This window comes from Amblyomma americanum, chromosome 9 (assembly GCF_052857255.1).
Source record: "Amblyomma americanum isolate KBUSLIRL-KWMA chromosome 9, ASM5285725v1, whole genome shotgun sequence".
In the NCBI taxonomy this organism is placed as follows: domain Eukaryota; kingdom Metazoa; phylum Arthropoda; class Arachnida; order Ixodida; family Ixodidae; genus Amblyomma; species Amblyomma americanum.
The window spans coordinates 118,405,025-118,427,151 of record NC_135505.1 but is presented as its reverse complement, the minus strand read 5'-3'; the positions used below and the strand labels follow the sequence as shown (position 1 = coordinate 118,427,151).

Here is a 22,127-nt window from a genome sequence, read left to right as displayed (position 1 = left end):
CACTTGGCAGGATGCGAGAAAATTTAGCACCACTGATCTTATCTCGAAACCAAAAGAAAAAGAGACAACCTTTCCAAGACCACCGGCTTGGTTTTTAAAGCGCCCTATTTCGGATTCCGTATACACAAAAGGGTAATCTAGAGCCTAAGCCGCCAGACTCCGCGACATACCGACTAGCATGAAATGTACGTAGACAGCATTTCGTTGACAGTTTCATCGTTGTCATCTCTCATCAGTCTCAGTATTCCGCAGACTTCAAATCATTTTTTACTAATTATTTCTTCTCGAATTCTAGCAATAATATTATACAGGCTGGTGGTTGTGGTAGAAACTTTTATTGGATGCACTGGGCCGGGTTTTAGGGGAGAGTGGAGGGTTCGCTAATAATAATAATAATTAGTTTTGGGGAAAGGAAATGGCGCAGTATGTCTCATACATCGTTGGACACCTGAACCGCGCCGTAAGGGAAGGGTAAAGGAGGGAGTGAAAGAAGAAAGGAAGAGAGAGGTGCCGTAGTGGGGGACTTCGGAATAATTTCGACCACCTGGGGATCTTTAACGTGCACTGACATCGCACAGCACACGGGGGCCTTAGCGTTTTTCCACCATAAAAACGCAGCCGCCGCGGTCGGGTTCGAGCCCGGGAACTCCGGATCAGTAGTCGAGCGCCCTAACCACTGAGCCACCGCGGCGGGGCGCTAAAAATGTTTTCCTAAGGATGATGTCTCGTCTAGCGTGTTTCATTAATTAGCCGAGGAAGACACTTGTGCCGACTTTACTAGTAATCACGAGGCGCTTATTTAGTTGCGCTATCTTCAACACGACTCACGGTTGCGTATATTATTTCCTAGCGGCGAGTATAAGCATAGAAAAGTACAGCCAGAAATCTAGGGGCTTTAAAAAACGCTGCCTCTCATACCGCGCGCGATACAGCAGCCACCGGCACAGCAGCCACCGGCGACAAGGTCACGCCTTGTCGCCACCCTACCAGCACACGTCGTAGTGAAAACGAGCGCTTGGCAACCAACTCTCCCGGCTGACCTCTACCCTCGTCCCCCCCTTCACATGTGCGGCGGTATGCAAGGCCTTCGCTCGGTTACTTTGTCTACATTTGTTTTTTTGTCGCACGCCCGTTTATTCTTGTATTTTCCCTTTCCCGATCACCCTGCAGCTTCTGGACCTTGCATCCAGCAAAGAAATAAAAAATAGCACAGCATGGGCAGGCGAGGGGCTGGAACGCCTAAGATGTACGTGGAAGATTGCGGCACACAGAAAGGGAGTAGGGGGGAGGCGATGGAGTTCGCTGTGGGGGTGGAGGGGAGGGCGTGAAAGGCTGCCTCCGATTGGCTGCTCAGCGGCTGGTTAAACGGTGGACACCCCTTCTTCTCTGGCCACCATCCCTGGGCCTTTACTTAAATTCGAGCAAGCAGAGGGAGGTTGCGGCGGTCTTCGCGAAGACTCCTTATTTCACGATTTTCATCGATCTTGTTCTTTTTTTTTTGGTCCGCTTTTTCTATACGCTGAAAAACGCGAAGGCAGGACAGGGAAGGGGGTTGCGTTGGAAAAGAACCGTCCCGCCGCCGAGCCCCTCTCTCTCTTCCGCGAATTCAGCCACCAGGAGCGGCACCGCTGTTTCGAAGGCGAGAGTAGAAGAGAGGCGGCCGACGTGAAGGCGAAAGGCCGAAAACGAAACCTGCGCCACAGCGCAAACGGCCATTCATACGCCCTCCTCCCAGCTCCTGCGCCCGCCCGCTAGGCTGGCACAAGCATCGCCAACGACGAAAAAATAGAGGGGGGGCGAGAAGAGACCGCGGCGGCCATGGTGGCGGCAGTCCGAAGAGGTTGCCGCCGCCAAGACTACCAAGACTGCGGACATCTTCGCTCGCCCAGAGGGGAAAGTGGAAAAGGGGGAACGTTGAGAAGGTTCGCTGTGGTACAGTTGATGCGAAGGGAGGGGAGACCAACCACCAGCTCGGGCACATTCCACAGGCCTCTTGGGATGTGCGAGAAGCCTGCGAGAAGGCATCGAGCGGCGCAGAAAAAAGGTCCGCGCTGCAAGCCGAATGTACAAGGGGGTTCCTTCCATCCCCCACCCCCATCTCTTGTGGCCCCAAGAGAAGAGAAAGTACCACTACACTTGATTACCGGCACGCCGCCGCCAGTGGCCAACCCGCGTCGCTCCTTCTCCGAGCCGTGCTTTTCAAAGGTCCGTTTTCTCTTTCGTTCCTTCTTTGCGAGCGCTCATTTTTTTCTCTTTCGTTCCTTCTTTGCGAGCGCTCATTTCTTATCCTTTTTTCTTGGCGGGCACTTTTCTGGTGCGCTCAGGAAGGCTGTCGGAGGTCTCGTTGGGTTCGACGCGGGGTGTCCCATTTTGTTATTGTTGTCTTCGTTGTCTTCCTCACCGTCTCCCGCATGGTTTCTGAAAGAGGGGAGGGGGTGGGGGGGGCTACTCTCGTGTCTGGCAGTGGCTCTCGTTTGGAGGTGAAGTAGCAGCTAGGGCGCTCGCCACTGGATGGCGCTGGTAGCCCGTCGAAGGCAAACTGCTGGAGCTCTCCCCTCCTTGACTGGTTGGCAGTCTCCTCCTCGGAGACCCCCGCCCTCCCAACTCGCGTCTCGAAGCTCGGAGGGTTCGGCGTGCTGCCTTCTGGCTCCGTTGAAGAGCGTGGGAATGAGCGCGTGTTTGCTTCTGCAGAATGGGCCGAGACGGAATGCCGCCGAGCTACGTAGTGAAGGGAGATCGGCGGTGTGGGGAGGGGAATGCCGAGAACGCCGCGGCAAGTGTGGCGGTCTCGTGTGTCGGTGTGCGTCCGTGCTCTCCCGAAGAGGGGAGAGCTTTTTACGATTATTATTTATGGTGGACGACCCTAGCAAGGAGGGAAGCGAAGCGGGGTGCGTGGCCGGTTCACGGAGTTTCTCCTGTGCTTTCGCCGCCCGCACTCTGATAAGGTCAATCAGCCATGCGCTGCTTGAATGCGATGGCGCGCTGGACAGGCGAACGAAGCGACTGGCGCGCTTCTTTTTTCTTTTTGCCTCTTTCATCCCACGTCCATTGAGGCGAGAGTCTCCTAGTCGGGGGAGTCCGGTGTTCGTTCGGGTCGCAGCGATTGACCGTGCTCTGACCGTAATTGTGGTGGTTCTCAGCGACGTGACGTCAACAATGCCTGCGCGCCATTTTCGGGCCCTGCACAAGGTGCTGGTCCTGACCACCCTTTTGGTTGCTGCTGCTTTCGATTTGAAAGGCGTGACCAGGTCCGCCCTTTGTTGCCGGCTCCCGAAGTATTCGCGCCCTCGTTCGCCCCGCGCAGTGCGTGACCACTCGCTGTACTTGACCTTGGAGGCCCGTGTGCGGCTAGCGCAAACACCCACACTCCAGCGTTGCTTTATTCGGGCCGAATGCGGCGCTGTCCAAGTGGAGCGAAGACGCCATCGTTCAACCTTCAATGCCGCTACCTTAGCCTTGTTTGCTCAGCGTGTAAATGAAATTTTTCAATCTTCCCGTGTTGAACATTCCGCTGTTTTCGGACTGCCGTCCGTTGCACCTTGCAGTTGGCTGTCGAACTCTGCGACCTTTGAAAACGGTTAATCAAAGCCGGCAACACCTCCTCCCCCCCCCCCCCCCCTTTTAGCACGAATAAAACTGAAGCCGTGACGATGGGTGACAGGCGCTTTGCGACATCGGAAGAGGTTATCGCGACTTGCACGGGCATTCCCTGAACGGCACATTTCCTTGGGCATTGACTGAACACCGAACTATACCGTTCTATGCCCCCCTTTGACGAACCGTAACTTCTTTTTCTTTGAATTTACTGCACTGTGAAAAGTTGCAGTTCCTTAACGCAGCGGTAGTAATGCGATTCAGCTGGATCAGAAGCAAACCTTCTTGACTCATTCGCCTATGGTGCCAACTTTCCCTTAGCCACAATTATGCATTGCAAGAGTGAGTCCTTTGCACACACGGTTTCAATATTTCACTAAGTACCCGGCTGGCATTTCTCTGCACTATTAGTTCGTGTGGGGCTTTCGCATAAAGGGCCCCCACCGAGACTGATGGTTTTGCAACTGATAGTTATACTTGTAAGCCTTCCAGATAACTAGGCGCAGAAGCTGGAGGTTATAAGTTTCGTTTCCTAAGCGCACGGCATATCTCCATGTGTCGCTTAGCAAACAAGTAATCTGCATTTTGACTGGCCACAAACCAGCCTTTATGCGTGTGCCGTTCTGTTCAGGACCAACCTGCAGTATTCCATTTCACTGCACATCGCCCGCCAAGATGATTCACAGTGCTGAAACGAGCTACAGCTTTGATTTGTCGAATGCACTGCGTCTTGCCATATGCCGCGCCTGAAGTGTGCACATGGCCTATAGTCGCAGTTGCAGTGTTCTCGAAAAAACGAAAACCGCCACGATCGCTGCTTGCGCAGCGCGCTCAGTATTGCCGCGATGGTCGCCGTCACGCGCACTGCATTTCAATTCGAGACCACCGCTCCAGGGATCTGCAGGCGCCGACGAGGAAATTATTTATGTGCTGACCTCATACAGCGCGTACACGGGCCTCCATCTTCCATCCAGTCATTGCCCTTCCGAACGACTCGCGAGACAGGCTGCTTGCTGCCAGCAGTGTAGATGAACTGCGGCGGAATTCAACATTGACGTACAAGTGCACAGGGGGTGTAAAGTGGAGATGCACGCCAAGAGGCTCACGAAGGGGTAGAGGGGTGTGATGATAGTTCAGAAATTAACGCCTCCGGAGTAGCGGACACTTGATAGCCCCCGAAAATTATACAGTGTATATATCTCTCCCTGCTTCTGTGTGCCGCCCTGCTCTGAGGGTTTGCTTGCCTGCTTGTTTTTATATGTTTTCCTCGGCTTTCTCGCCTCGAAGCTGCAGAGCCGTGCGTCACAGAATCCTGGTACGGGGCTGTTTGGTCGACGACATCCACTGACGACAGTTATAAACGGCTCGATTCGCTCTTGGAGGTGAAACTTGAGGACCCCTCCGCGCAATGGACAAGCCCAGCTATAAAAAAAGAGGGAGGAGGTATCTATGTGAAAAGAGAGAGAGCGAAAGTATTTCGGTTTCCCCCCCGCAGAAGCGAAGTAAATACGTCCACATTGAAAAACTACGGTGGTGGTAGCGACACAGCAGTGGTGGCGGCGGCCCGGCGCGTCGTTTCAGGTTTTACAAGCGTCTGGCACCGTTAGCATGTATTACACTGCTTGGAAGCCTCGAAGTGGAGAGAGTGAGTGGAGGCGAGGGCGCGGCTTGCAAGGCTCGCTAATTCGGCGTTTGTCAAAGCGGCCGTAGAATTGCGGTTTTAGCTTGCGGGGCCTCGCTTTTTGTGTCTTTGTGTTTCGATGTACACATGTCGCCTTCTCTCTGTTGGGATAGGCTTAGTGAATGAATAACACCGTTCGCCAAAGAAAGACGGAGCAAAAAAAATAGTAATGTAAAGCGAAGACAGAGGGCGCGATATGTGATGACTGCTGCCACGGAGAGTAATTGCCATCAGCGACGCGATGAGTACAACTTTCCCACAGGCTTTTTACAGAGACTGTACCGCGGAGGGAGGCTTCTTAGTTCGGAAGCCTGTCCCCGAGGACCCGCCGGGACAGATGCCGAAAAGAATAACACTGTGCCTGTTTTTAGGGGGCGTTCTAAAGTTTCACAAAGCCCCAAAGCCCGCCCGTCTGCGCGCCTCGGTGCCACACATACACACACGCATGTTGCTCGCAGGCTTTCTTTCGCGTCGTTCGCGCCGCCGACGACGTGCCCTTGGCATTGGCGGCGGTCGCGAGCGAACAGGCCGCTCCCAGCCGAGGCGGCCCTGGCGACAAAAGCCAATGGCCTGCCTCAGCTTCGTGCGTCGGCTTTCGGAGAGCGGGCTCACGTGACCCAGCGGCGTATTTACAAACGCGGCCTTCCTTTCTGTTTAACAGATTGCGCGGGTTTGGGCTGACTTGAAGGGTAATGCCTACGAAAGACTTCTGCCATTTAAAATTCCTCCTGTTTAGGAGTGTTAGCGTCGTACATTTTTTTTTTATCAAAAAGGACCGAAGAAGTGTAAAACCTGTGCCAACCTCCATCCCTCCAGGGAAAAAAAATTATGTCTAACGGCAAACATTACTGACGTCGAGTTTGTGTTTGTTGCAGCCATGCACAAGTGTCAATGCACAGCACCTTGAGAGCAATGATGGCGACCCTTTGCCCAGGCCACATAAGACGTGGGGTTTTCGTTTCCTATTAGAGACACTTGTAGAGAACAACAGGTGGCATGAAGTTATAGTCCCGCCAGTGCCAACAGCGACAACTACCAAGTAATCTGGCTGTAACTTGCAGCAGGGCGGTTAACTGCTACTGGCCCAAAAATAAAGGATGGCAGCGCTAGTGCACGAACCCTAAAGGGCTTCCGTGCCGAAAGCTCGGCGCCTAGAAGAACGGAGGTGACAAGAACCACAAATATGAGGCGGAGGCGGGAAGCTGGCGAGCCGCTCCTTTTCGGAGAACAACGACACGAAAACGGTTGCTCTCCTTTCAACATCTTCAGAAGCGCTCTGGAGCACGTCTTTTCTTCCTCGAGAAGCGAAAGCCAAAACTTCGGCACCGAAAGAAGGCAAGAATGCTGTAGCCGTGCGCCTCAAGTGTACACACAGACAGGCCGACGCCCCGACCCGACGCGACGCGACGGCGCCGCATCCAACACCCTCCCCCACCCCATTTCCCACCTCTTACCATCTCTTTCGGCGGCCGCTTACTCGGCTTTTAACGAGACACCGCGAAAAATCGGTGATGACCCGCCGCGGTGGCTCAGTGGTTAGGGCGCTCGACTACTGATCCGGAGTTCCCGGGTTCAAACCCGACCGCGGCGGCTGCGTTTTTATGGAGGAAAAACGCTAAGGCGCCCGTGTGCTGTGCGATGTCAGTGCACGTTAAAGATCCCCAGGTGGTCGAAATTATTCCGGAGCCCTCCACTACGGCACCTCTTCTTCCTTTCTTCTTTCACTCCCTCCTTTATCCCTTCCCCTACGGCGTGGTTCAGGTGTCCAACGATATATGAGACAGATACTGCGCCATTTCCTTTCCCCAAAAACCAATTATTATTATTATTAAATCGGTGCGACGCGTGCTTGTGGCGCCCTCTGCACACTACCGGTGGCGCACCCGGCCAGTACGGGCGGAAAGATCGCGCTCTTCGTTCTTCCGGTGCGCGGTGTCCAGTTGCCGACACGGTCGGCGCGGGGAGGCTCCTTTTTCAACAACGTAGGCCGCGCCTTTGCCTGCACTTTTCGCTGTACGAACTGCTGGCGCCGCGCATTGCACGCCACAGGCGTCATTCTCATCTTTCTTGAGCTGTTATTTATTCTTGGCAGTTGCTGTTTTGTACAAATATTTTAGCTGTGCTTGCGGTTCCTCCATATTTCGGACCGGTCTACTTCACCCTTACTGCACATTTTCTCGGAAACCTTTGCGTGGTTCATCCGTCACATACTAGGCAAGTGCCTGTTGCGGATTGGAATGGTTTTTGTTGGCTAGAGCTTTCGGTTGCATCGTGACTTTGCTGACGCGCCTCAGAGGCGTATTGTAACTGTATACTTCTTCCGTTTATTTGTCCCTGCACACTTTCATTTACTGCGAGCCTGAAGTTCTGAACTGAGCAGTTAAGTAAAGGGTGAATAAGGGTCACCATAGTGCGGCGCTCAGGCAGGAGTGTCTTACCGATAAAAGGCAGTCTTTGCAGTGCATACCCCACAGCGTATACATGTAATGTGTATGCAACAGATATACAGTCGATACACAATGTATATGGAATGTACATATTGAAATATACTTCTATCTTAAATGTATCTCTCGTGTAGCGAAGATTAATGTCTAAGGGTTCACTTCTTTCCTTAATGCACTGTTTTTTTTTTTTGTTCTTGGCCTCCCAGGTATGAGAGGCGTTTTAAATAAACCCCACAGACCACTCCCGAACGGTGATAGATAGTCTCGGGGAAAACGACAAATGGATTCTTCGAAGGCAAGCGTACTTGCAAGACTTCGAACAGCAACACACTGCCGAACCGGTTTCAGCCACGCAGCCATTGCTGCAGCCGTCATCGGTGCAAGCGCACTTCGCTAGAAAATACACTGACCCCTTCTTTTGCCGGTGGAAGCAAAAACCCCTGTTTTACATTACCTACAGCAAACTCTTTCGAAGCGCAAGTAGACAAAAAGAAAGAAAACAAAACGAATCTCTTTCCTGTTTGGTCTGTTATTTTCTTTATTTCGTCTCGCACCGAAAAATGCAACGCAGCGTGCAGACTGCGTATCGTACGCTACGTCCAAGTAATCCGAAACCGGAACCGGCACTCGAGGCGCCTGCGCGAGCATTTGCCGTCCAAGGCTGTCGTCGCTTGCCGTCCGGCGAGTTTACGAAGCGACTCATCAGCCAATTTCACGGCCCGTGCTGCGACGGCGAATGGTGTACCAGAAAATCTGCCCACAAGCGTTTATTTCAACTAGTACGTGCACTGTGCCGCTGCACCACGTACAGGGAGAGGCAGCGGAGAGGCAAAAACTGGACCTCGGCATTTATTTCGTCGTGCGGCGTTTCCAACAACAATGCAACGTTGCGCAGTAAAGCTCTTCCTCTTTACAAGCGTAATATAGTCCAACAAAGATCATAAACACAGGTAGACTTGGGGCTTCCGAGAATGCATTCGCCCCCTATCGCATTATCACACATCAGTCACAACTCTCGCTTCTTCCAATGTGGAGTAAGCAGATCAGAGCATCATAGCTGGCATCATAGAGCATCATAGCTCCCTCCCTTGGATCTCCATGGGATCTGTATAGGATCTCCTGTATAGGATCTCCATGGACCTCCCCGGGATGTCCCTGGGATCTCCTTTTATATATTCATCACATATCGATTATTGGCCAAATCTTGTATATAACGTACATGACCCATTATCTTGTTAAAAGCGACAAGCACACATTTAATAAGAGGGTGGTAGTAGGCACTTACCACTTCTATGCTAGTGATCTCGTTGAGCCGCTCGGCGACTTCCCTCATTTCGCTCCAGTGACGTCGCAGGAGGCCACACACAGCAGAGCTGATGCTCGCCGCTGCGATCATCGATGCTGGGGACAGGATGAACTCGAACTCTGCGCAAAGAGAAACAAACAAAAAAAACAACACGAGAACGTTAATTTCTCAGAGTCATGAGGTGTAGCGCGGTGCGTATGGCGGGTCGCGGGACATGGTAATTGAGAGAAAAGAATGCTATAGTCGGATACAAGTCAAGACAAAAGTGGCTTTTCCCCGTCCAAGCATCGCTTCCCAGCCAATGGCGTCGGCCAGTTCTCACGAGCTTGATAGTGTGACAATGCAGGATGTGGCAGATGAAAGCGGATAGTCCTCTCCCTGCATTATCACGTCACTCTCTGGTCACACTCAGGTTCGTGAGAACCCGCCGACGCCATTGTCTGGAAGAGGGTCCTTCGGAGGGAAAGGACGCTTTTTTCTTGATTCGCATTCGATTATACCAGAATTCAACTGTACTTCGAAGGAATGCCGCTTTTCCAAACTCCGAGAAATGCGAATGCAGACACAACACGTAAAAAGACAGGCGAATAACAGGTGTGCTGCTCACATGATGTTCTTTTCTGCTCTCTGACGCTTTCTTAAGTTTCAATGATGCACAGCAACAAGCAGCATGAAAGGAAACATTTATTTTTCTTTAAAGAACTAAATTATTTTTTTACTATTGCATCGAACACGAAAGTACATTGAAACAAATTATGCTTTTAGAGAAAAATTACTCGGAGGAAATCGTTATACGTTTGCGCTCCTAGTCAGGGAGAAATCGTTCAGTGTATGCTAAAAAGCTTCTTGTTTACATTTTGTCAACCTGCACAAACTTAAAACAGTCCTTAAGCAGTGCATGTTCACCGTCATATATTTTTTTAATTTAAAACCTTTCAAGCGTTTATTTTAAACAGCGTGCCGGCTAGACCCACAAAATGGCCGTCCTAAAGAAATCCCCTTAATCAAACAGGGTCTTGCTCGGAGCGCGGGCTTTTTGAGTGTGGCTTGATAATATCGAGTCATACAAGAAGCCATTCTAACGGATAGTCTACTGCACTTCCACTATACGGTTTAGCGAAAAACGATTCGTCATTTTTGTTGTCAACGTGCGCGTGGTCGCAGTCGGTACACCAATGGAGCGTACAACACCAGACACTGCGTACACAGCCAGACAATGCGTCAGTAGCAGGTGGTGGCAGGTGTTCCACCGCCGACGTCACCGCCGCTACATAAGAACAATAAAGACAAATAAATAGGACATCATTTGCGTCTGGGAGTGTCTGGGGCCAATGCGGGAACAAACTCGACAAAAAAAAAAAAATCCGACGAGTCTAATTCATCAGTTAATCGAAAAGACGGCGATAGTCAACAAAGAAAGGGGGTGAGACAGGGGTGGGGCGAGGCATTGGTGGTGGTGGTCGGGGTGTTTATTCGAGAAGAAAAATAAGAAACACTAAGCGTGAGTTTTAGGCGCTCCGACGCAGAAGAGAGTCTCTCGGCTGTCGCGCCTTTCGTCGCAGACTCTGAGGAGGGTCTCCGCGCCGTCGTCCCGACGGTGGTCGTTAACCCTAGGCGCTGTCGTCGTCGCCACGGTTGGAGACACCGATGATTCAGACAAGAGCGAGATGCCGCGGTGGTGGCGATCATGGCACCGACGCCACTGGCAACACAGCGACGACCATGCGCGCGCACCGCCTCAAGGGGTGATTTTATAAGGGCTTCACATTATGTATACCCCTTTCCGCACTCTTTCCTTTCATTATTACCTTCGAACAACACAACAAACAGGCCGAATTCCGCGCCGCAGAGAGACACGGTTCGCCCGCTCCCCGCGTCAAAGCGTTGTTTCTCGATGTCGTCAAAAAGTCATCCTGCATGCGTTCTTCTGATATCGCGGGAAAGAGGATGACGCCTTCCTCGGGGCCCACACACGCGAGCACGCATTAGCAGTTTGTCGAAGAAGCGAGAATGAAGAGAAAAGCGCGTTGGATGAAACGAAGAGAGAAGGAAAGTGCATGTAGTGTAGCACCAGACGTCGACGAAGATGGCGGTGCGTTGATGCGTTTTTATGTTCATTTCGCTCCTTGTCTGTCTACCACGCGTGGATAACTGTGCGCAGGGGATGTGGGAAGGAAAGAAGGAGTGTAAGTGCAGCTGGTGCACGGGGGGCTGTGGTCGCGAAGTGAAAGCATTTAGATGTCATAATAGTCATAAGAACCGTCGGGGAATTCGGGTGTACGGATCTCCTTTCTGTCTTTGCATTTGCTCTGCGGCGCCGTGTCATCTGGAATTATACCCCATGCAGAGAGCGCGCAGTGGCAAGCACTGCTGGGAGATTATAAAAAAAATGAAATAACAAAACCTAAAACCCAAGCTCTTGCTCCTGCAAGTGAGTAGGGACGCATTAAACGAACAGGCGAGCCCCAGCTTGCATGCATACCAAGGGTAAGCATGCATATGTAGGCAGTTCGTTGTACTGCTTTTCATTTGCGATTGCTGAAGTGATTAAAAAGAAGATAAGGGCCGAAAATGCGTGGCTCGTCAGCTGTTCAAACAAATTCAAGAGTTTGAAGATGGCAGTAAAAGACGCTAGGTTAGCGGCAACGCAGCAGGCCTTCTTCGAACAACCAGCGGAATTTTCCCAAAACACCTGCGGAATCGGAAACTCAAACACTATTTATAAAAAAAAACGTATAAAACGTGGGGAAAGAGGGACTGGAGTATCAACAAGGGCCAGGAAATAAAATTGAGCTGTGGCCTCCCAAGCTTTCGCTGCTTTCACCTCCTCAGTACTTTGTGAAAGATCGGCGCACACAAGCAGACGCATCAAATACAGTTCTTCCGTTCTTCTTTGTGGTGACGCGAAAGACGTGAATCCGCTCCCTTTTTAAGAAAGACGGAAGAGCGCTCATGCTCCGTGACTGACTGACCGACTGGGTACGGCCTCGCCGCTCTCCCTACGAGGAGGCAGCAGCGTCGGTGCCAACGTTGTTGGAGAGAGTGCGGACACTCGACCCCATTACGACAATTTCACGGTCTCTCGCGCGCGCTTCCCTCCTCGTATGTAGTAGTGCACGGCACGGCCATTATACACCCGATCGGCTTGCGCCGCGCCGCCGCTGTCCACTGAAGTTGCGTGCAACGCTATGTATCCTGTAGAATGGTGCTTCGCGTCGCGTTTCCATCCCGATGATGCTCCCGTCACGGCTTTGCCACGCGTCGCCATCACCGCGAACGCATCGTGAGTAGCTACACTAAACGGATTCGCTAAACGGTGAGTGCATCCTCTATTCGGGCCTTCAGAAAGCAGCGTGCTAGATGGATATATGTACCGCGAAAGAGGAGGCAACGTGCTTAAGCATATTCGCCTTCCTCAGTGGTCATGATCGTCACGGTTTTGTAATGTCCGTGTGGAGCTGGGGGGGGGGGGGGGGGGGGGAATCGGTGGTGGCATTGTTGTGACCAGAGAGGGAGGGGTTTTTGATGAGGTAGGGGGCGACGCGTTTGAAGAGGCCGCCCGTGGTGCTGCCCGCAGCTCCCGAAACATCGTTTTATATCCCGCGTGGTGCGTCTGTGCTGTGGCGTAGACCCTCGATTTCCCGCTTGGGTGCTTGCTGATGTAAAATACAGAACGCCCCTTGCGATACGCTCGAGCAACATCCATTGTGGTTGGAACTGAAGACTCACTCCGGCCGTCTTCTTGGGCTTTATTTTTCTTTAAGTTCACCTGAAGCGTATATGCGATAAATAAAGACAGAAGGTTTGTTCGGCAGTGACTCCTCTCCCTTGTTCTTTTTCATTCGAAGCTTAATATCTACCCCTCCCCTATTTATTTTACATCGTTGTTCTAGCTTACAAAACGAGGCTCTGGGTTTGTATAGCTGTCAATGCACTAATCACGGCTATTCTAACCTGCGACATTACGATGATATTTGGTGTACAGAAGTTTCTGTTATGATGTCAGGTTCGAGGAGTTCTTCGGTTTAATAACTGCAGGACAACCGGTAGCGAAATATCGGATTACATCTCTATGGCTGCTGCCAACTTCAACCGCTTGGTGCCGACCTCTGTATTTCCTTGGCAGCCATGCCTTTTGCTACGGATTGCACCAATGTTCAGTTTTCAGAAATTATTTATTTGGGCGTTCCTAGTTGGCTTTCTGCACAGTGCATCGGCATCTGGCTGGTTCCTGCAAATTCCGCAAATACTCCTTGTTCTGCAGTACTCTTCCAGTTTCGCAGATTGTTTCATGACCGTATTTTGCAGTTCAGGCGAAGAAACACAATTGAATCATTGCTGAGCAAACGTGTCTCAAGAGATTTCACTTCGCCTAGAGTTCCTGTGTATGTAAGAACACTAAACTCATCAAGCCATACGCGACACCTGATAGGAAGGAAACAAACTAGGGGACTAGCTCGGAACTGTTGCTTTAACACTCTGCCGCTCTTTCACCTCCTCTGATTCGCTGCCGACGTACGGCATCCAGCCAACCAGGAACGCCGCGTGTGGGTGTCGAAGGGAATGTACCCTTCCAGTACGTGAAAATGCGCCGATCGTGACATACGTACGCGCACTCAGCAGGCGCTCGCGGAGCGTCAGTAATCCGGCGAGCCCCCCAGGCCTTCACTAACCTTACTAAACAAGGCAATTACGCATTCCCGGTCGTTGACGTGCGGGCTCTTTTTTGGGGTGCGTTTGCACCACGTCTCACGTTCCCACTTCCCGCTGGTTGCCTCCCAGCGCGTTCCAGAGCATCGACTTCTTCAGCCCGACCGGCGAAGAGTGGATTGTTAAAAGGGTAAAGACGGCATCAAATGCAGATAGGGATGAAGCAAACAAATCAAGCCGTGAATTATAGGCACGATGGCATACATCATACTCAGGGAGCAAAGAAAGGGTTAAAGGCAAGGGAAACAAAAGAATAAAGGGAAACTAAAAGGAGGAAAAAGAAACAGCCAGAAGGCGGCGCCGATGTGAGTGCGCCTTAAGACCGAAATGGATGGTCCCGGATTCTGCGCCAGCGAAAGAAGGGTGTCGGCCCGCTTTTCATACGCGGCCGCCGCAGACACATCGTGAAGCTCGCAACCACGTGGGGAGGCTACATACCAGAAGCCAGACGCGCAGACAAGCCAAGACGAGACAAAAATAAAGAAAGGAAGCGCCTCCTAGTGGAAGGAAGAAGCGACATGAAAAGAAGGAAAGGCGATGAGGATGCATCGGCACGAAAGAGCAGAAACGAGGCACGAGGAAAGAAAGCTCGCGATTAAACAAATACCCGGCAGAGGGAGGTCACGGCGGCCGCGCCCCGACGGAGGTGGTAAAGAAAAAGCAAAAAAAAAAACACTCGTTGAAGCACGTATGCGGCCTAAAGCCAGACACTTCGGCATGAATGACTTGAAGGGGGTTACGCCGACACGACAAGAACAAAGAAAGGAAAGCTGAAGACAAGCTTTGAAGAAGAAGCAAACTATGCCCCGCGTGCAGCCGCCACGGAGGGCGTAGAGCTCCAGCCGAGACAAGTCAAACACGCACGAAGCTGAGGTCGAGCCAAGGCGAGCCAAGCCAGAGCCGTGAGCGTCATTGTCGGATGTGTAGGCGCTGTAATCGCGAGGTAGTCAGCTCTGTAATCTCCGATGATACTGTGAGTTCAGATACACCCCGCGGGAGTGCTTCGAACCCGCAGCAGCATGTCGCAAAGTTAGCTCACGAGCCAAGGCGAGTCAATCCAAGTCAGCGCACGAAGAACAGCAGGCGGGCTTTCTGGCACTGCATGCGAGCGATGCGGGAAAGATACCTGTCCAAGTCGAGTACGTGATCGAAAAAAATAAGGGTGGGGAGGGAGTACGTATGAATGGTGAGAGTTGGGATGGGTTTGTTTTCTTACCCGTAGCCGACGCGAATAAGAGGACCCCACCCATACTTGCGTATACGTGCGTTGAATTCGAATGCTTCGCTTCCAGAGACTACATTCGAGAGCGCCTCCGTATAAAGCCCTACGCGGCGTCCTCATGTTCGCAAACTGTGAAGATGTGTTCGCGATGTTGCATTACAGAGTTGCGAGGCGGGCACCGTTTCTTTGAAGGGAACCGGCGAACCGTGAAGTCGTTTCTTTCAGGCTGGTTCTGCATTTTCGCCCCTCGGTATACATTTTGTTACAACCTTCTAGTTTCGCGTGTATTTCTTCGCTCGCAAACCTTTTGCCGAGTCCACCGCACACCCAGTTTCTCAGAGGAGGGCGAATGCCACCGCCTTGTGCACTTGTCCGCGCGCGTATTTTAAAGAAGGACAACAAAATAGTCGAAAGAGAATCCAGACCAGAGTAAGGGAGGCAGCCGTAGGAGCTCCTCCGAAATTCTTAGCGCTGACTGGGAGTCCCCGAGTCGCATTGGCAGCGGGCGAAACAGGTTGAGCTCGCCGTGGAATGCTGCAGCGCGGCTGGGGGAAAGAGTTCAGCCCCTTTCCAAAAGCCGAGGGGGGGGGGGGGGTTGCAAGGCAAAAATAAAAGCCCGGGTCAGACAAGAACGTGTCTCTTTGGGGTGGCTCAAGAGTGACTAAGAAGCAAAAAGAAGTAAAGAGAAAAGACGAAAATTGAGGAGCCAGAACTGTTCTTCGCTTCTGAGAATGGAAGAAGAAAGAAAAAAGACAGGAGAGAAAATAGTAGTTCGGGAACACACGCACGCATCGACTCGTCGGAGCGCCGATGTCAGGCCGAAAAGTCTTTGGCCGATAGTCGGAAGGCCGCCGCCGCTCCAATGCGAGCCGCAGGTTGTATGCAAGTCGCCCGCTGCTGCCGAAGACGAGGCGGTCAGCTGACAGAAAGGCTCTTTCCACTTCCCATTCCAGCACCCTTCGAGACCCGCCTTCAGTGATACGCCGAGCTCGCTTTTTCCTATCTGTCCGAATGATGCCCCGCTGGCGGATGCACGACGGTTAATTAGAGGTCTGCGAACACGTCAATGAATCTTCGTGTGTGCGGTTTTGCCGATGCTAGAGCCGAGGCGTATTCTTTACATTTCGTGTTGTTGAGGACGCCGCGCAACAGAGTGAGGTGTCAGTGCTTGGTTAACTGTGGAAGCGTCCACTGTATTATTCTTTTCCTATCTTGTCGTTCCTTTGGCCAACGCTATTAATAAATATCGCTTCGTAGTGATAAGATGTTTGCTCCGGTACTCCTGCTCCTAATACCAGCTATAAGGAGCCTGACAATGAATTAACTATGAATTCACTAGCCATTTTGACGTCTTTGCGACCGAAGGAGTGCTATGATCTCACTCGGTATGGCTTAACCGGAATTTCCATGTAGCCTTTACACACTTATCTCCATACGAGCACTAAAGGCGGGTGGCCTTTGTCTGGGGTCAGCCTACAAGAAAATAGGTAGCCTGTTGGGAGCTTAAGCTACGCATACGATCGTTCTTAAGCCGTGACACTTGTTGCATGCAAAGACACTCGGGTCCGCTGCCGCCTTGGAATGTGGCTGATTCCAACTCGCTTATTTCGAACTTTCGCTTTATCCGAACTCATGCTTTGGTAGAACTCCTCCGAGGAATGTCGTTTAACTCGAACTTCGCGTTATTCGGACAAAATCCCAGCCCGCTTTCGAGTTCGAATCATCGAGAGTTGGCTGTAGAGAAATCTCGCTGACAACCACGCCGTATACTCAGCCCGCATACCCATACATGGAAGCTGACAATCGGTTCTCCATTAATCTCGACAGACATTCACAGGGTCTGTCCGTGGCGCTGACATCAGCAAAGGAGCCGGCCCGTCTGCATTCCTTCAGTGCAGTGTGTAAGTATATCGCGTGGCGGCGCAAAAGCGACACCCCCGTCTTTCTCGGACCTCAAAAACCAGTTTTGCCGTCCTTCCCCGGTCCATTGACGGTTCGCCCGAGATGACCAGTCGGTGGATGCAGAGGAGAAAGTACGCAAACAACAGAGATGAGAAAAAAACCCCGTCTACGGCGTTGCGCGGTTATCAGCGTCGATTAACCAAATTGGCGTCGAGACGATCAAGAGCCCCGAAGGCGCCGGCACCATTGCTGGTGCCCCCACCCCGCGACGGACTCGTGGTACGTATTTTTTTGTTTTTTTTCACTGGCTCGCTCTACACCCTGTCATTTCAACTTCCCACGCCAAGCGCGAGGCCGGTTACCTAGGTACCCCGCTCTCCGCAGCCGCCCCTTTTATAAGCTCGGACAAGCGAACCATTCCCCATTGCGTTTCTGTGTTCGCGCGCAGTTTCCGATCTTTAATAACCCGTGGGTGGCGAGGTGAAAGAGTTCAATCACCAGGACGTTTCCTCCTGGCGCCAGAGGCCAGAGGAGATTGTACTCGAGTGAACTCGAACTGTGCCACGTCAGACCTGAAGAGGCCTCTGAAGCGGGCGTAAAGGGCTTGCTTGCCTGCTTTGATGCAAGCGACGGCTTTCAATACCTACAGGTATTAGGAGACCACGGTACGGCAGGTACCACAGGACAGGGATCTTCAAGGCCGAATAACGGGAAACAGCAGCTGCAGGGCATCCGATTTATTTTAAGAGACATCCGAAAAGTAGAGCAGGGTTAAAATATGGGATAACTTACATCAAGCTGACGAAACTTCCGGTGGGAAATCTTGTACCTTCTGTCACCGTGTGCAGTAAATTAATCTTGTAAATAATGTTCACTTCCATGTTTTCGATTCCTAGCCTTCGCCCCCCGCCGAAATGTCTGGCTCATTCTAACAGCTACATATCGCGTAACTACATTTGTGTCCCAGCCGTTGTAAAGACTCCGCAGTCGGCTTCCTCCGCCTTCTTTGCCCACGTGTCTGAAGACGGCGGCAAGACGCCTCTTCGCTTTGTAAGGAGAAATCGACGTTCCTAGCGCGGCCTTCGGCGTAAATGCTGCTGAATTACGACCGTAAAGCACAAATGGACTCCCGCTGATCAGTTCCGGGTCCTCCCACTGGGAGCCGCCTCTTTTCACGCTCCTTCTTTGAGCGTGACAGCTCTTTGGACATGGCACACCGACTACGATGCTGCAGTGGGCTGCTTCCTGCTAGAGTGCTTCACCGTATTCCGAAGAAGTTAGAGCACTAAAGTATTGCTTGTTGGTCAAGGACACACGCTGCTACTCCACCCTCTCCTTTCTTTACTCATTACGTACAGAAGAACAAGTGGAGTACCGCCTAAGTCCCGATTCAAGTGCCTCTCGTTAGACAGTCCTTCACCTCGTCAGCGACGACAGTTTTAGGGCGCGCCAAGCCATAGGCAGAGCCATGCCAGAAAACGAGCCAGTTGAAGACAAGATTCACCAGGACGACTAAAGAGCGAAAGAAGGAAGCCTCTCAGACGTGTTCTCTTCGCCGTTGTCACTTGCTCGTGCGTAATGATAATAGAAAACCGGGAGAAGGCCCGCTAATTAAAACGGTCTTCTGGAGGAGGCGGAGGCGGCGGTACCCGTGATGTCTCGGTCTCGCCCGGGCAATTACGTAAGAGAGCCTCCAGGATTGGGGGGTTGGGCGTCTGGGGGAACGAAACAAGGGGGTAAGAAACCGATGGAAAGACGTAGAAGTGGGGGACGGCGCGTGTCTGGAGCGGGCCCGACAGAAAACGACCTTGAAGCCGGGCTCTCCTCTTGGAAGAGAACGCGAGCGCCGCGCAGCTATTACGCGTGCTTGTTGTATATGTATGCGATACCCCTGCATGGAGCCCGCTCTACTTTTTTTTTTTTTGCTTTAATTGTCTGCGATTATCTTGCCGGGCGATTTCGGTACTTCTATATACACCGCCTCCGCAGGACACTATGTTGTTGTTGTTGTTATCCTATAACATAGTGTCCTGCGCTACTTCGGCTTCGTCTTTGCCTTCGTCTTCTTTTTTTGTTTTTGTTTTTTGCTTTTCGTTACGGGTATACGGTGCGGCGAGCCACAACACTCTCTGCTGGCGTCAGTGTGTATGCGCGCAGGTTCATTTGCATTCTGCGATCTTTCTCGACTTCCAACTTCTTTTGTTGTCCGTTCTGTTTATTGTTTTGTTCCATCGTTCTTTTGCGAGACGATCTGCCTGTGTCTCGGGTTGCCGGCTCATTGGGTTAAGATCGGAAAGAAAGAAGAGACGCAAACTAATCCTTGATCACAAGCGGACGATTGCAGCAAAGGCGGGAGGGGGGGGGGGGGGGGGTTCGTCGTCGTGGGAAACTCGTTAATAGCAACCATTTGCACTTTAAATGCGGCGCCTACGGCGGCCGGTTCGTGCAATGGAAGGAGATTCAAAGGGAAGTCGACAGGGGCCAACGGTGCGGGGATTACTGCTATGGCCGAAAACTGTGCCCCGAAGAAGCGAAGAAGTTGAGGGACTTGAAAAAATAAGGCTTGCTTCGTTTTTCAGCTTGTAGGTGGCGCAACAAGACGCTGTGCATCGAAAGCCAGAAGTCACAACATTCATGGAGAACAGCAACCGTGGATCGATGCAGTGCAGATTAACAGTGAGCCATAAATCTGCTACATGAGGTGAAATGTCTAAAGATTTTTCATGCTTATTTTGTTCCCGATATTCATCGATGCGCCTGAAGTAGTCCAGCGTTCTCGCAGACGAAGTGCTGGCAATTGTGACGGAGTACAATGATTAAGATTGTGATTTCACACGCCAACTTTAACACTTACCCTCTTTAACCCTCACAGATAACACCGATAGCAACGTTAAGGCCCTTGGTGCCGGGCAAACTACGGGACCAGCTACAGATAAACTGCGGTCTTTGTATGTCGTAACCGAGAACTCTCACTTCCACCATGTTCACCAATAAGAACACGTGTACACCAAATCTCGACCATGTGCACTGCAGCATGGATGATATATAAGACCACGTGTTCACCACGTGCCCAAGGAATCTGTCAACAAATGGGCTATGTCGCGATTGGTTGCTGATCGGCCTGTCCCATGTCTCCCGTAAAAAGAGGTCAGAGGCAGTGCAGCTTAAGTTGTCCCTTTCCCTGGGACTCTTTTCAATTTTCTTGTCTCTCTCTCTCTTCCTAGCTACTTTGTTTGTTTACAGGATAGTACAGCCCCGGATATTGAATGGTCAGTTCAACCAGCCTGAGCCCGAAGCAGTTGTAAAAAGGCTTATCGCGCTTAACAAACTAGCCCAACGTGCTACTTTGTTATCGCGGCAGTCGGCGGCTGATACAAGCTGGCTATATGCGTAGAAGAACGATAATCGTTCCGGAACGCGTTGTTGAGGAATCCAAGGGCCGCTTTAGGGATGACTTTGCCTGTCGGTCGGGGGCGGGTGCACTGGGCCATCATACAAGCATGGCGAGTGACGTGTGAATGTCGGCGCCATTCGACATTATCTTGTCCTTTCGTCTTTGGTGATGCATCAGAGGAAGGGAGGCATAAGGGAAAACTCCGTGAGCTCTAGAAAATACCGAGACATTTCTTGACTAAGCAAACGTGGATTCGCAAACATCACAAGCTATAAGCAAGAGTAACAACCCTTACAAAAATTTCTTTAGACAGTCTAAAGGGTGCCTATAAACGTTTCTGTAAGCGTGTCTATAAACGTTTATAGGGTGCCTATAAAGTCTATAAACTTTCTATAGAGAAACCCTATACACTATCCGATAGGCAATACAAATCCTATAGACAGTCTATAGACAATCTATAGATTTGTGGCCATACGCTTACAGAGGATTTTTATTTTTGTCTATAAACTATGAGTAGACGCAAGAAAATATCTATAGGAAGGCAATAGATGTCTATAAACAGTCTATGGACCATTTTGATAAGGGAAAAACGATTCTTCTAGGCGTTCCCATTTAACCGGAGGCCATGGAAGGTACAAAATGCTCGTCAGTATTACGCTAAGCCTGTGGAAACGAGTTTTAACCGATAACATAATTACTAAAGCATGGCGTTGCTACTATGGTGGGTAGGTATGCGCATTTGAGTAACCTTGCTCGCTTGGTTTTGTCCTTTCTTTTTCAAACTTCTCATCGCTATTAATTTTGCGTTATTCTTCATCCAATGCACATTTACTTTCAAGTGGAAATTACGCATGACGTACGTTAAACATCACTTAGCTGCATCACCAGTTCCTTGCACTCGGTTTTTTTTTTTTCCTAGTTGCATACAAGTTATTTCAGTTTATGTTATTTTCTTCGGAGCTGTTAAGTTGCCTTTGCTCCGCAGTGGTTTCCCGATGTCTTTGTTCTCAAGAGCACTGAGGTTTACCAGTATGAGCTCAGCCTTAGAAGGCGCTTATATTTAGAGCCCGAAGTCTTCCGTGGGGCCACAGCGGATGGGGAGAAGCCTATACCTTGAACATCCTGCTCTGCCGAGGCTTGAAACGGGGATGGCAACAGAGAGTCGAAGCTGTCAGAAATAAAGTAAAAAACGAAGAAGCGAGCAATGTCTTTCGCGGACCTTTAGACAACATCAATAGTTACCATGAAATACCTTGAATTCATTAATGCATGCTGGTGAGATAGTTCCAGGACTCTAAGGTTTCTACTTCCTATTAGTTCAATCTGTTAGGGGGAATCCCCCACAGCGGACTAGTTTTCAAAGGAAGGAGTGGTCACTCTTTAGCATACACATGAACCTTGACACACGGCTTAAGATACGCAACTTTCTTAGAATGTTTGCCGCTGAAAAAAAAAAAATGCGCGTCTTGTCACTGAACTTGAGACCAGTGCATATTTCAGGCCCTCGATCTACAGATTAAGCTATCCGAGGTCATTTATTTTTCTATTACCTGGCGAATCAACCTCACAAGCTCTAACAACGTTGCACGAAGATTAGTCCAGTTTGTTTTTGGCTGAGTGAAGTTGCTGATTAATTCCCCAAAGTGCGACCTCCAAGATTTCCGTCCTGGTCAACCTGCTTCGCAGCCATTCTACGTCATCGAATGCTGCCAGGATCCAGCTATACAACCAGGCTCCCGGCTAACAGATGTACTGCTACAGAGCTAGTGTGCTCTGTTCTGCGTGCCCTCTTTTTTGTTTTCTCTCCGTTGTCGACACAAATGAAATAAAAACAAAACAAAGAGAAGGAGGCAGATTAAAAGAGCAGGGTGCCA

At 50.9% G+C, this 22,127-nt stretch overlaps 1 protein-coding gene across 4 annotated transcripts in view; it reads right to left on the bottom strand.

Moving 5' to 3' along the window:
• LOC144104184 (G1/S-specific cyclin-D3-like) overlaps positions 1–22,127 on the bottom strand; it is a 325,929-nt gene that overhangs the window by 6,264 nt on the left and 297,538 nt on the right. For all 4 annotated transcript variants that reach the window (XM_077637049.1, XM_077637047.1, XM_077637048.1 and 1 more), the window contains one exon: positions 9,005–9,144. In XM_077637049.1, coding sequence (XP_077493175.1) covers positions 9,005–9,144 — 140 coding nt within the window. The remainder of the gene's footprint in view (positions 1–9,004; positions 9,145–22,127) is intronic.